The sequence below is a fragment of the Strongylocentrotus purpuratus genome, unplaced genomic scaffold (assembly GCF_000002235.5).
Source record: "Strongylocentrotus purpuratus isolate Spur 01 unplaced genomic scaffold, Spur_5.0 spur5_scaffold_3, whole genome shotgun sequence".
NCBI classification, from domain to species: domain Eukaryota; kingdom Metazoa; phylum Echinodermata; class Echinoidea; order Camarodonta; family Strongylocentrotidae; genus Strongylocentrotus; species Strongylocentrotus purpuratus.
Window position 1 is genome coordinate 29,643,936 of NW_022145609.1, and position 14,277 is coordinate 29,658,212.

General features: G+C 36.1%; 1 protein-coding gene across 1 annotated transcript; it reads left to right on the forward strand.

The window, feature by feature from the left end:
- Positions 1–5,359: 5,359 nt before the first annotated feature.
- LOC592597 (RNA 3'-terminal phosphate cyclase-like protein) lies at positions 5,360–13,296 on the forward strand. The gene is made up of 9 exons (XM_030996350.1): positions 5,360–5,552; positions 6,256–6,327; positions 6,522–6,697; positions 7,304–7,375; positions 8,011–8,135; positions 8,712–8,837; positions 9,919–10,072; positions 10,603–10,706; positions 11,767–13,296. Exons 1-9 carry the CDS (start codon positions 5,417–5,419, stop codon positions 11,930–11,932), a joined length of 1,131 nt encoding a protein of 376 aa, XP_030852210.1. The 5' UTR covers positions 5,360–5,416; the 3' UTR covers positions 11,933–13,296.
- The last annotated feature ends 981 nt before the right edge of the window (positions 13,297–14,277 follow it).

Genomic DNA, 14,277 nt, shown 5'->3' on the forward strand with positions numbered 1-14,277 from the left:
TTAAATTATTAGAGAAAGATGATGAGTCGTACCGACTCTTTATCATTGTCTGAATTTTCAAAAATGTTATTTTGTCCGATAAAAAGTCACAGTTCATATATATATATATATATATATATATTATATGCAGTTTTATCTTGATTTATTTTGTTTTGCGGATGCACAAGTAATTTGGAATAGCTTGGTTATTGAACGTAAGGATTGTACATAGCAGGATATATTGTTTGCTAAACCCTTAGATGAAAAGATAAATGAGTGCATCATTTATTTACCAGAATTACAAAGCATGTTTTCAAAGATGAGATACTTAACTATTAATTGAATTTGTTGGAACTGCAATTAAACCATTTATTACATTATGATATACTTAGTTATTATGTGAGTAACGTGTTATTGTTGAAGACAGAAAAAGTTAGTTGGAATTTATTAAAATTGTGTGTCATTGAATTATAGACATTTTTTAAAGCTATTTATAAACTTAGAGGTTAGATTAGGCTTTTTTATTTTTATTATAGAAGATCTATAGCTCATGCAGATTGATATGATATAGCTTTATCTTTGTATAAAACTGAAACTAAAAGTGTCAGATGAAGAGTGCAAATATCCCTTTGAGCTTGTTCGTATGCATGATATATGTAAAGAGGGGATAGATCTTTCTAAAAGACCAAAATCTCCTATATTGAGGTTTTTTTTTACATGTGTTATGTCCCTATCAAAGCGGCAAATCACCTAATAATTGTCTCTGTGATGAATTCAATGTTTAGTTAATTATCTTTACATTTTTTGGCTTATTTTTTTTCTTCAAGATTAGTATCAATCTGAATATACATTTATTCGGTGAGGTATTTATGAACAAAATGTGTTTGTTCAGTCATAAAAATGGATATATTCTGACAAAGTATGGAAAATTTGATTTTAGAAAAAAAGATGCAACCATTGCAAAAGAGGAAAGAAGCCTAAAAGCAGAGCTTGTGTAAGGAACGTTTGAAACAGTTTTTTTTTAAATGTTACTGTACGAACATCATCATAATAACATTGTTATATGGTCGAGGTATAAGGAAACCGCTCTATGCCAAGTTTGATATTGAAACCCGACTTTCTGACTCTGAATAATAACTCTCCAAGTTCACACTCCCAATCTCTGCTAGTTTAGGCAATGAGAGTGATATGAAGTTTTCAGATGGTCTGATCGTTTTAATTTGAAGGAAAAAAGAAGAGGAAGACTGGATATCCAAATGGTTTACCAAATTTCATTTTACAAAACATTTGCTAAATGTTATATTATCACATTCGGCGAATTTAAGAGAGTTCAAAAATTCTGAAGCTAAGTTTTAACGTTAATTAATCGAAGATGTTTTTTTTTTTATTTACATGTAAATAAGCTAGGGTTATACTAGGCTGTAGCAGGTATCAATATCTTTAATTCCCATTTCATTTCTGGTTATAGCCTCAGAACATATAGAAATATTATAATTCATCTTTACCTTGATATGGTGTTTCAACTCCTACTGGAACACACGGTAAATAGAGCCTTGTTCACCGAGTCAGCTTTATGCCGTAGAAATGAATCCAAGGGAAACCTTTCTCCGAGTAAATAAAATTGAAAAAAAATTAATAGACACACCTTAAATTGACGCAATCATTTATATCTACGGCCAAGTGCGTATCACACTTAGCTGTATAGGTTGTACAAAATAATGCTTTAACTTATTTTAATTTGAGTCTTTCCTGGTTTCGGTTATCTGGTGCTAATACCTTTTCAATGGGTAGTTTCTGGCTTTGATTGATTATCTGATTATCTTGATTCTCAATCATGTTTCCAGAGATCAAAATCAGGAGGTATGCAGGGGCGTCGCTAAAGTTGGGGGGGGGGGGGGGTGCGACACTCGCCCTCCCACCTATCAGGATCTTGTCGGTAAAACTGCGCTGCCATCGGGAAAAAAATGAGAAAAGGGGGAGGGGAAAATGAAAGGGAAGGGGAAAAAAGAGAAAAAAGAAATGGAAAAGAAAGAAAGAAATGAAAAGAATGGAAAGAGAAAAAAGAAAAAGAGAAAGGAGAGGGAAAAAAGGAAAAGAAAAGAAAGGAAAAGAAAGAAAGGAAAGAAAAGAAAGAAAAGAAAAGAAAGGAGAAAAGGAAGGGGAAAAAAGGAGAAAATAAAACAAAAGAAACGCGGAGATGAAAGAGAGGGGTTGGAATTAGATAGAAAGGGGTTTTGTTGGGTGGAGTCGTCTCGTCGAGGGAGCAAGAAAGAAACGCATATACAGTGCGTCCCCAAAAAAACGAAACCGAGACTTATTGATGTTTGATCAGGGGCGTAGACAACGGGGGGGGGGGGGGGTGAGGGGGATGCATCCCCCCACCTCACAAGGTGTGTGGGGGGGGGGGGGTGGCATGTACAATCATCCCCCCAGGTTTTGGGGAATGATATTTGCTTACTTAATAAGTCATAATGATGATAATAATAGTAATAATAATAATGATAACAATTATAATATTAATAATAATAATAATTATGATGATGATAATAATAATCCTCATCATTATTGTAATTGTGTTTATTGTTATTAGCCGCATTCACACGGTGAAAGCCAATTCAGACGGTAAAAAAAAAGAAAATCTTACAAGTGTTTTGTGGTTATCTCTTGGTTTGGAAACCACAAGATAACCACAAGATTAAACAGGCGCGGATCTACGGGGGGGGGGGGGTTTAGGGGGTTTAAACCCCCCCCCCCTTGGGCTGCCCAAAAACAAACAACAACAAAAAGGGGAAAAAAAAGAAGAAAAAAAAAAGAAAAAAAGAAAGAAAAAAGAAAGCACGCTGGAGAGAAACCCTTTCAAGTGCAAATATTGTGAGAAGATATTCAACTCATCTGGTAACTTAACCAAACACATGATAACTCTGGATATAACTGTGTATTTAACTGTTACTTGATTTAAAAAGACGTTATCATGCACTGCTTTTTATGGTCTCCATTGTGTTAATAGATGCCAGGAAAACATCACTTACGGGGTTCAAATAAACACCCCCCCAAAAAAATCGGCTCGCCGCTTCGCGGCTCGTGGACGATGGTCCGCACCGTCATTATTGGTCACCCCCCCCCCTTAGCAAAAAGCTAGATCCGCCCCTGAGTCATCCCCCCAGGTGTACGAACCTGTCTACGCCACTGTGTTTGATCATAACTTAATCACAATTATAATTAATAAATGACACATATTTGTAAAGCTGAGACCCTCCTCTTTCATTTGATGCAACTCATATAATGCATATTCCACGCATGCGTGATTAAAAACAGTTTGGAGAGAGGAAACAAAAAGTCCTTTTTAGGGCGGTATCTGAATTTCAAAGAGAAGATCACATTTCTAGAGCTGCGGGGAAAGAGAGGCTGCAACCCCCTTTCGCATTAACTGCATGTGTTATGAAATTACATTTGAATCCTTGTGGAGTAAATAAACAAACAGCTTGTGCCACAACCATGAATGCAATTAAAACTTCCATTTCTTTGGAATTCCAGAACAATTTGACTCTTGTGGTACTATATGTGTTTCATGACTGTCAAAATATATTAAACTCTTTAAAAAAAAAAATCTTTGCATATTTATATTCATGAATGACTTTATCACTCTCGTTCGCTTACAAAATAACAACGTGCTTATATTACTCGGTATTACATTATTACTATGAATACAATACAAATATAAGTCTCGTTTTTTGTACAAACTACTATAAGAAGCAAAGCCGTCGATTCTTGTTCATTGTTGGGGATGAATTATGTTAGTTAAAAACCCTTCATAGGATACTCAGCCCAGATAATCAGAGGCTACTGCGCAAAATACTATTCTGATAGTGATTGAGGCCCTATACTATTATTTAAGATTCGAATAATAGTTATAACCTATGAAACAATCATGTGAGAGCACTTATGAAATGTTAAGAAAAATACAGGATCTGTTATTAAACCTTAATTCCCATAGTTTATTTTCAGTCCAACAAATCTGCAAGTTAATATTTTGTAGGAATCTTTGATAAATACAAACATCCATTTCAATCACCTTACAGTTGTCTTATAATGAAGAAGGCAGTTTTGCTCGGCTGAAAGCTATCCGTATTAACATGTAGACGTATATTAGATCTTAAACCAAATCCCTATTTAAAAAAAAAAAATTTGCTCCCGAAAATCCGAAAAGTCACTCATTGGGGGGGGGGGGGGGGGGGTTGGCACGAGCTGATGCCAAAATAGGGCAGAATAAGAGTTTTGAAGCGGCCCCTCTATACCGTTAATTTAACATTTGACTGTTGGGCATATAGCTTCTAAGGACATCCAAAATAATGTGCCCTTTTCAAATTTCTCACTAAAGAGTGATGACCTTTGTAGCGCAGGGGTTGTTTCAACGTTTAACTTAGAATCCGCGGCTCGGGATTTTATGCGACCCCCTCTAGTCAATAATGTCTCCCATGCCTTCTGGAATGACCCCCAATCTCACGATTACAATTCTGCTCCTCTTTGTAGGAGCCGCGCGCAGCTTTATCAGGAGTGATTTTACTTGAACCTCTTTTTGATAAGCCTTAGAAACATTGTTTTTAAGCGCATTATAAATATAATGTATTATTATTATTATTATCATAAATATAATATGCTGGATTCCGACCCAGATTGCACTGATGATAGAATGATCATCTCCAATACGCTTGCAGTTCACTTCCCACTCCTCCTTATTCCCTTATTCATCGTTGCATCGCTGTCATTTACGTATGACCGGCCCCCTCCTCAATGACGGCTCCCAAGCCTTCGGGAATGACCCAAATATTCTGCCACTCTTTGGAAGGGCCGGCTGGCCGCAACCTTTTCAGAAGTGCTTTTACACTAACCTGTTCATTCACTACGGCTTAACATAAACATGCCTGCTCAGTAATTTTAAATAAGCTGAATTCCGACTGAGTTTTGCACAACCTACATTACAATACGGTCAGCCACCCCCCCCCCCCCCCTCCCCAGTTTTTCCCTTATTCGTCGTAACTGTCAACCCGGCTTCTCTTTTCTTTAGACTATCTCTTCTTCTTTTTTTTTTCTCTCTCTCTCTTTCGTTTCTCTTCTTTTCTTTTCTCTTCTCCTTTCCTTTCTCTTCTCCTTTCTTTTTTCCTCTTCTTTTCCTTCTCCATTTTTGCTTCCTCTTATTTTTTTTGCGCCGCCAATAGAGGGGCCATGGCCGCTTCGCCCCCCCCCCCCCCCCTCCCTGGATCCGCCACTGCAAGTCAAGTATTATGCATAGAAAAATAATCATCAACCCAAGTTTGAGTCTGCGTGACTCTGATTGGTTCAAAGTGTACGCATACTGTACACGTTGGATCATGTTTAATAGCGCCATCTACAGGAAAATTTCTTATAGTACACAAACTTCTCACGTGTGAAATCGAAGATGACTACCGAGAGTGGAATTCTGAAGTATGAGGGTTGTAATTTCTTCCGTCAACGCATGGTCCTTGCAACCCTCAGTGGAAAGGCTATCTGTATCAGTAAAATCAGGCATAAGGATGATGATCCAGGACTAAAAGGTAAGATCACGCCTGACCTTATCGTGTGAAGAACCACGGCCTCATTTACAACGTTCCCATAGGTTGATTTTCATGTTTGTACATCACTCATCATTCATGCTCAGTTAGTCAGTGAGATTGATTTTTTTTTAGACGCCCTCTAATGATTATCAAAACTCTCAAACATGATAGAACACATCTCACCAGAATTCACTTAAGTGACGATCTATGACACCTAAATAGCAGTATGATACAATCAATTCAACTCGGTGAATGGTCAATGTTGGAAACAATTTTATTTTATTTTAAATCGGAAATCTATCCTCAATCCCAGTGAGCAGTTGGGGCGCTGGTCCGAGAATGAGGATCGTCCGTGTAAACGAGGATATCCTTGTATATGTGGACAAAATGCTTCTTGAAGATAGGGATCAATCATATTTTTCTTTCGGGTTCCCGATCTACGCGCTTGCGATGCTAAAAATGGATTCCGCGTAATAAAATACCACCAGTTCATCGTCTACCTATACTTATATAGGTTGTCCGTCATCCAGAGGATTTATCGCTCATAACGTGAAAGTCTCTGTACAAAGTCAATGTAAAACGGATCAAGAAAAATCCTTGTGGAATCCGTTTTTTTGCATCGCCAACGCGCGGATCGGAAATTGGGCCTATGAATGAGTATAGAGTTATCCTTTTCATACATAAATTTGTGTTCTTTTGCCAGACTTTGAAGCAAGTTTCATCCGTCTCCTGGACAAGATTACCAATGGATCATACATTGAGGTCAACCAGACTGGTAAGAAATAGTAAAACCTTGTTTGCAGCGGCTTCCTTTAAGATGACGTTAAGTGTAATATGCTTCACATTTCTGTTTCATATAAAAAAAAATTTAGTGCTCACTATCATTCCTGGTTAAACTCTGACTTACTCACCAAAATGGTAAAGGTTCTCATCCTAAATGGTCATGTGGAATATCTTGTCTGATTGCAGGAACCCAAGTGCGTTACCAGCCTGGCCTGTTGATGGGTGGTACCTTTGATCATGATTGTCATGTCCAGAGAGCCATAGGGTACTACATGGAAGCCCTCGTATGTCTTGCTCCGTTCGGTAAGAAACCGGTCAAGGCGGTCTTAAGAGGAGTGACCAATGACCAACTTGATCCATCGGTAAGTAGAATTGTTGCAAGCTTACGGTGGGTTATTTAATGCTTGTGGCAGGACCAGGGGGGCGTTTCACAAAACTTGTCATCAGTGACAAATGACAGTTTTTGTTATAAGCTACTGAAATCCTTGCTTCTGATAAGTTATCAGCAGATTTGTCACTGATTTTTGTAATTTGTCATTGAAAAAAGGCTTTGTGAAACGGGGCCCAGGTTTAGACTCGATACGATACATCCATAGCAGTGACCAATTTGATATGCTAGAACCAATGCTAGAAAGGAATGTGTATAGATCTAATTAGTTCAAACATAAATTTCTGATTCTGTAGAGAAAGTACATGTTTGTAAGTAAATGGGACTGTTCATTTTGTACCATAAGCATGTTCTGCATCTGTTATTTCAGCTTCGATTTATTTAAGATTTAGTGATCTATGTTTAAATAGAAGGTTATTCTTCACGTACCCTTTATTGTCATTTTTAAAACTTCTTTAGTTCTGAGGTAATCAAATGATATAGACCTTAAGTTAACATAAGGAGTGAAGAGCATATTCAGACTTAAAAGTGAGAGTGTCTATGATCCTTAATCTAAGTTGTCTTTTGTTCTTTCTTTCAGGTTGATGTGATCAAGGCAGTGACATTCGCTGTTCTCAAGAAATTTGGAATCGATGAAGGATTAGAATTAAAGGTAGGTAGAGACAAGTCTGTAAAATTAAAATGTGTAAGTACCTATACATACATTTTGATTTGATTTGATTTGATTTGATTTATTGGTTTCTGCATCTTTTTTTTCTTTTTCATCATACATTTTCATGAACATAATATGGTTTGATACAATATTTTAAGTGTATATAATTTTATACAGATAATAAACAAAATTAAACAAATATATTGAATGCATAATTAACATACATTAGATGCAGGAGTGGTACAAAAATAAGCAGAGTAACTTGACATGCTTCAGTGACACTAGATAGCATTATAGCGTGAAAGCAGTTTACTTTATATACATCAAAAAATTATTCTCTTGATAATGATTTATTGATTTTGCTGAGGGTGGATACATGAATGAATGAAATTCAAAATATTTGCTTTGTTTTTTTAAATTTGATTTGACAGAGTAACAGTAAATTGACAAAAATATTGGTTATACCCTCCCCCACCCCCCCCCCCCCCCCCCCCCCCCCCCCTTCACCCCAAATTTTGATATTACATTTCTTGTACCTTCTTACATTAGACTTTTTTAATTTCCATTTTCACCTATTTTAAACATATCTCAAGGAAACAATACCACGTAGAATTCTATTTTTAACTTGCTTGCAGGTGAACAGACGAGGGGCACCCCCTAATGGTGGGGGAGAGATACTGTTCAGGTGTCCTATCATACGTAACCTTCGACCTCTCCAGCTCACCAAGCCAGGCAAGATCAAGAGGATAAGAGGCGTAGCGTATCCTTTCACAGCGATCAAAATATTCTATAAATTTGAGAGGGAGAGAGAGAGAGAGAGAGAGAGAGGGGGGGGGGATACCAATAGACAGGTAGAGAGTGAGATGTAGACAGCCAGATATTTTGTTCACAATATCCTTTAGTATGTTTAAGGGAGAGAAAGGAGGGGAGGGACAGGAATTTCAGACAGGCAGATGGGGAGAGAGAGATGGACTACATGATTTAGATTGAATATTGTTTTCACAGTTACATGACAGATTTTCAGAGTCGATCAGAGCAAAGTCGTGTTAGGAAGAGAGAGAGAGAGAGAGAGAGAGAGAGAGAGAGATCTGAAGAGAGATAGAGAGAGATAGACATACAGAGAGAAAGAGACTTGGAATATTTTCACTTTCATATCTCCATATTAAGAGTAATGGGATCATTTCGATTTGGATTGTCGTACAATGAGACAGTCTTTTAACAAAATGAAGCACGGGTGTGAATACTTTCATCCATTACCAACGAACCAAGTCTGCTACGTCCATTGTTAATTGTTATCAAGATATCTGAGACATTTCTTTGACCAAGTTGGATTTAGATATGCCATGAGAGTTTCCCCCGCCACACCAAACCGAATAGTCGATTCAGCTCGGAGCATCCTCAATCAGTTCCTACCAGATATCTACATATACACCGACCATATGAAAGGACCACAGTCCGGAAAGTAAGTGATTTTATGTACAAGTGTGTATTGTTGATATTGGGGGTCAACTTACTATAAGGGTATTTAATCTTTTTGTCGACCCCTCATTCTCCTAATTTGTTTTGTCCAATTGCTTTGTATTGTTTTCTATTGATGATACTCTGTTGTTTATTTAATTTTCTGCAGTGCTTTATAGAGACTAATAATTTTTTTTTTTTTAAACTGGCGTAAATATTCATAAATGAATGATACACGCCATTAAAATCTAAAACAACAACAACAACATGCAAAATTCTATCTTGAATAGTTATCTTGAGATAAAAGTGTATGGTTCAATGGAAGGTTAGTGATGTTGTAACTGGCATGTACTGATAGGTCTAATGTTTGCTTATCTACAACCATGTGATTTGCTTTATTAGCGGTTTGGAAAAGTAATGATCATCATCATAATAATCATTGCAACTATCATCATCATGATGTATTTTGATGTCAAAACAACTGAAGTATCAAATATGGGAGTTTACAGATAGCACATGGTGCAAATGACCCCAAATATCCACAGATCTTTTACACAAGGAGAACTTCTACTTTGAGCATCTTAGAATAATAACTGCCAAAGTCCTAGATGTGCTTCATGAATACCTTTTGTTTGACCTCTTGAAAAGAATACTTCCACCTGCGTATTATAGAATGTACCGTTGGTGCATAAATGAATAATGTTACATAACTTTCATGAGCGCATATCCAGTATTTATCTCTGTGGGTTTTACCATTTTGGTACAAATGACCTTTATCTGCCCATGCACAGATTGTATCTGTAAACTCCCTTATTGGAACATTTTAAGTCTTCCCCCCCCCCCCATCATTTAATGCACATAAAATGATACTTTGTACAAAATAGAGTTAATAAATGGCAGTGACAAAAATATGATGGAGTATATCTGTGAAGTGGCGACTGCTATAGAATTTGTTTTCCTAATACATCTCAATATTTATTTCATGAAGTAAAACATACATATCATTTGGATAAATCCATGATTATTAGAACATTAGCACTAGTGATAACTGACATTACACTCTTTTCATTGTTCAATGTACACAGGTCTCCTGGTTTTGGGTTGTCGTTGGTTGCCGAGACGACGGAGGGGAACTTCATCTCAGCTGAAACAGCATCTAACAAGGCTGGAGAAGAAGCTAGTATTCCTGAAGATCTTGGCAAACAGACAGCTTTGCTACTCATGGAAGAGATATACAGGGTAAGATGTCTAAACACCTGGGGGTGTTTCACAAAGATCCTAAGTTGAGCTTATCTTTAAGTTGGACTTAACAATTATGGAAAACCTTGAGCATCTATGAAAATATTTTGTAAAAGTTTTTTTAAATGGCATAAGATGTTGATTCAAATCATTCATATTTTCTATATCAAGGAGATGTCATGTTCTTGTTGTGGAATTTATAAAAATTCAAAAATATTTGAATTTCCACTTTTTAATATATTTATTTTAAGGCCACAAATGGCTCTCCATAATTTTAAAGTCTAACTTAGAGTTAAGTTCGACTTAGGATCTTTGTGAAACACCTCCCTGGGACCATATTCATAAAACCTTACTAAACTAGTTGTCAATTACTTACATTAATTACTTAGGCTGTAGTTAATAGCTGTCATAACTGTTTCCCTAAACATCCAATTCATTTATTTGTCATTGATTTTAAAATGTGATGTTTTACAGTGGAAAATAAATGATATGATTTATTTCATACCATTCCATTCTTCTTTTTGATGCAGGGTGGGTGTGTAGACTCCAGACACCAGTCACTCGCTTTGTTATTAATGACATTAGGTCAAGGAGACGTCTCAAAGATTGTTACAGGGCCCCTCTCACCTTACACGTAAGTCTACCAAGATAAATCTACAGTATCGGAACATTATTTCACGAAAGCGTCACAAGTACATGTGTTAAACTTAATACACTTATTCAATGGGTTGTTGGCAAACTTGATCTTATTACAGGTTCCGTGAAATGCTAACATATTTAGAATGCTGCCTGAGCTTAGGCTTGACTACATAACTCTGAAATAAGCTACATTGTGACAAGCGTTCAATTAAACATATAGCTTTAGAAGTGATTAAATAACTTTTTTTAATACAGTGTACATGTATATATATTTGCGATGTGTATTTGTAAATTTTTTCATAAAAAAAAAGTGATTACTCTAGTCAGAAAGATCAACAATAAGTCACAGACTTCCCCCAAATTTAGGTGTGTTTTGGTGCCCTATTTGCAAAACAAATGTAATGAGTACATGATAAATAGAAATAGAATGATAACTAATGAAAAGTACATGAGATAGTGGTTGTGGCTTCAAGCAAATTTGATAAGTCGCAAATATAAACACCTGATTTGCAACAAAAAAAATTCACTCAAAAAATATTGGCTTAAACAGTAAGTCTTGGTTATGCACAGTTTCATTTTGTACCTTACCTTACCATAAAGGAAAACTTAGCTTTCAGGATATGCCCCCCCCCCTCTCTCTCTCTTTCTCTCTCTCTCTCTCTCTTTCTCTCTCTCTCTCTCTCTCTTTCTCTCTCTATCTCTCTATTTCTCTCCCCCTCTCTCTATTTCTCTCCCCCTCTCTCTCTCTCCTTACTATTTCGCTCTTCAATCTAATCTCCTTTCGAACCCTTTCTCTCTTCTCTATCTGTCGACTCCTTTCTTAGGTTTTCCCTATTATTACATACCCTGTAATACATGTATATTTATGCCTTTTGTTATGTCATGACTCTTGTATGATTTTATGTACATTTATGTGATGTATATATATGCCTAAGTGTTTATCAATCATTGTAACTACATTGTATTTTGTCTATGTGCCGCCAGTGGAGGCCAATTTTCTATGATTTGAATATGGATCAATAAAAGAATCTATTTGTTTATGTTTGACCCCACAGGATACAGTTCCTCAGGCATCTGAAGGATTTCTTCCGGGTCATGTTCAAGATGGAGGTGTTACCTAGTGAGGTCGATGAGGATGGGTCAAAGAGGTCAGGAGGAGACAAAGTGCTCCTCACTTGCATCAGCTCAGGATTTACAAACCTTAGTAAGACGGTCATGTGAATACTGACTGTTCATGACATACGTATACATGTGCTAAAGCCAGTTCTATGGCTTTAAAAGCAGAGAGCTGAAATCATGAGCTCAAAGATCACGAGAGTTTTGGGGTAAGACCGACCCCAACCCGAGGATACTGAAAGCCTGAACTTAACTGAGCATGGACCCCTTTAGCTTACATGGAGAATGGCTACTCTTTGGATCTCTGATGCAAACTTTGTTTTGGGATTCACCTCTAGCCCAGTTCTAAAGCCTTAGACCAGGCATCTGCAGATGGTCATGTTTCTACTGCATTCCTTCTTTAATGTGTAGTTGGAAACACATTAGAGCTACACTTATTTATGGCATGTGTTGGTGATGACTTTGGAAGTAACATGGTGCAGGCAAGCAAGATTGAGGTCGTAAATGGTAGCGGAACTTTAAATTATGAATTGGCAAATGAGGAAAAGATAGAGAGGAATGCAGAGATGAGGCACTTCAGATCTAAAAGAAACTAAGTTGTGTGTCAAGTCAACATCTATGTCTTCAATCACAGTATTGAATTTATCATGTCTATAAAAGAAGTGGAATTCCAAAATATTGGCCTACACAGAAAATTGAGTACATGTACATGGAATTGGAATTATATTCTCCAAAATTACCTTTTTAAAATCATTTTTATGCCTTGCCATTTTCAAATAGTAACTTAGCTCCTCATGTGGGCAAGTGCAAGGTATTTGGTCACTTGGAATAGTGTTCCATACGTAACCAAATATTATGATATCATGAACATGAATTGACATGAGAAGTATCATTAACTTGTATTTGATCTGATCCAAGCTCAAGTAGTGTTTCCTAACTTTTAGTCATCAGATATAGCAACTTGTCCATGAAGTGAGCAGATTGCACTTTTATAGAGACAGTGTTTCAACAAAAGTCAAGAAATTACTTTGACCTCATCTTTTTAATAAAAGTACATCGAAAAATATACAGGCAATATTGCATGTCATTTTCATTTTTCTGGGAGCAAGAGAGAAGAAGATAGAGTTAGAGAAGAATAGGTCTTGGAAGTCGAGAGAGGATCAATAGGAGACAAGAAGAACATAGAAGATGTTTTGATATTACAGAATGAGAGAGGGAGGGAGAGAGAGAGAGAGACAGAGAGAGAGATACTGAGAAAGAGAGAGAAAGAGAGAAAATAGATAGGGATGAAAGAGAGAAAGAGAGATAGCATAAGAAGGTGATAATACTTGAATAATAAATACCAGTACGTGAAAAGAAGAGGAATATATTTAGCAAAAGATAAGTGGTTGGATAAGATGATTTATTTTGGTTGTGTATCTGCCTTGTTCTTTTAATTTTTTTTAAATGACGTAATATTTATTAACACAGAGGCCAGTGTAATATGTTGTGTGTATTACTGTTGTTTCTCGCAGTTGCCAGTCATTTATGTGTAACACCAAAAAAATTGTGTTATACCATTTCATATCTGAATGAGCCTTGAATGATTTTATATTTTGGTTATCTTAACTTTTCTTTCATATCTTGTAACCTGTCATATAACATACAAGAATACAACTACATCATCACACTATATACAAAGAGTCTCACAATAAAATGTATTTCTACTTCACCATATTTTATTAATATAATAGTAAATAGGGTAGGAAGCTATGAACATATACAGACATGGCTGTACAAACATACATACTTACAAACATATACATGTAAATAATCAGTGATTGTAGAAAATGCTGATATATATGCTGCTCAAGAGCAGAATGTGCGTATTTATCCTGGCAAATAAAAACCTCCCACAAAAACCATCTATACATCTCGACAGCATCAATCTGCTATTCAACAGAAACCATCAAAAGTATTCTACAAATAATGATATTGCCATCAAAAGTGTGATATATTTCATCTAATTATTACATTGAATAATAATTTATTAAGATATCTCATTCAAATATAAAAAAGTTTCAGTCTATGGAAGCCAATAATTATACATCTGTATGAATTGTGTCATGTGACACGGTCAAATAACTCATTCTCCATCTGAATTGAATAGATAATCTACAATGTAACAATAACATAATTTGGGCACATGTCTGGCAAAAGTTTGATTTCTACTTTGTCCGTTGGGCTTACTGCAAACGGGGAGATCACCTTCTTTAAAGTATCTGGCAATCATTCAAATATTCCTCCAATGTAATCAAACCATAATAAAACATATCAACATATTAAATGACATCAGATTCAGAACAGGTTGCAAATGGATGTCAAGATTTTGAGGTAAACATTACAATTATGTATTAATAGCATTGACAGGATTCTTCTTAAGAAACTTCTTAAGAATGAAATAAAATATG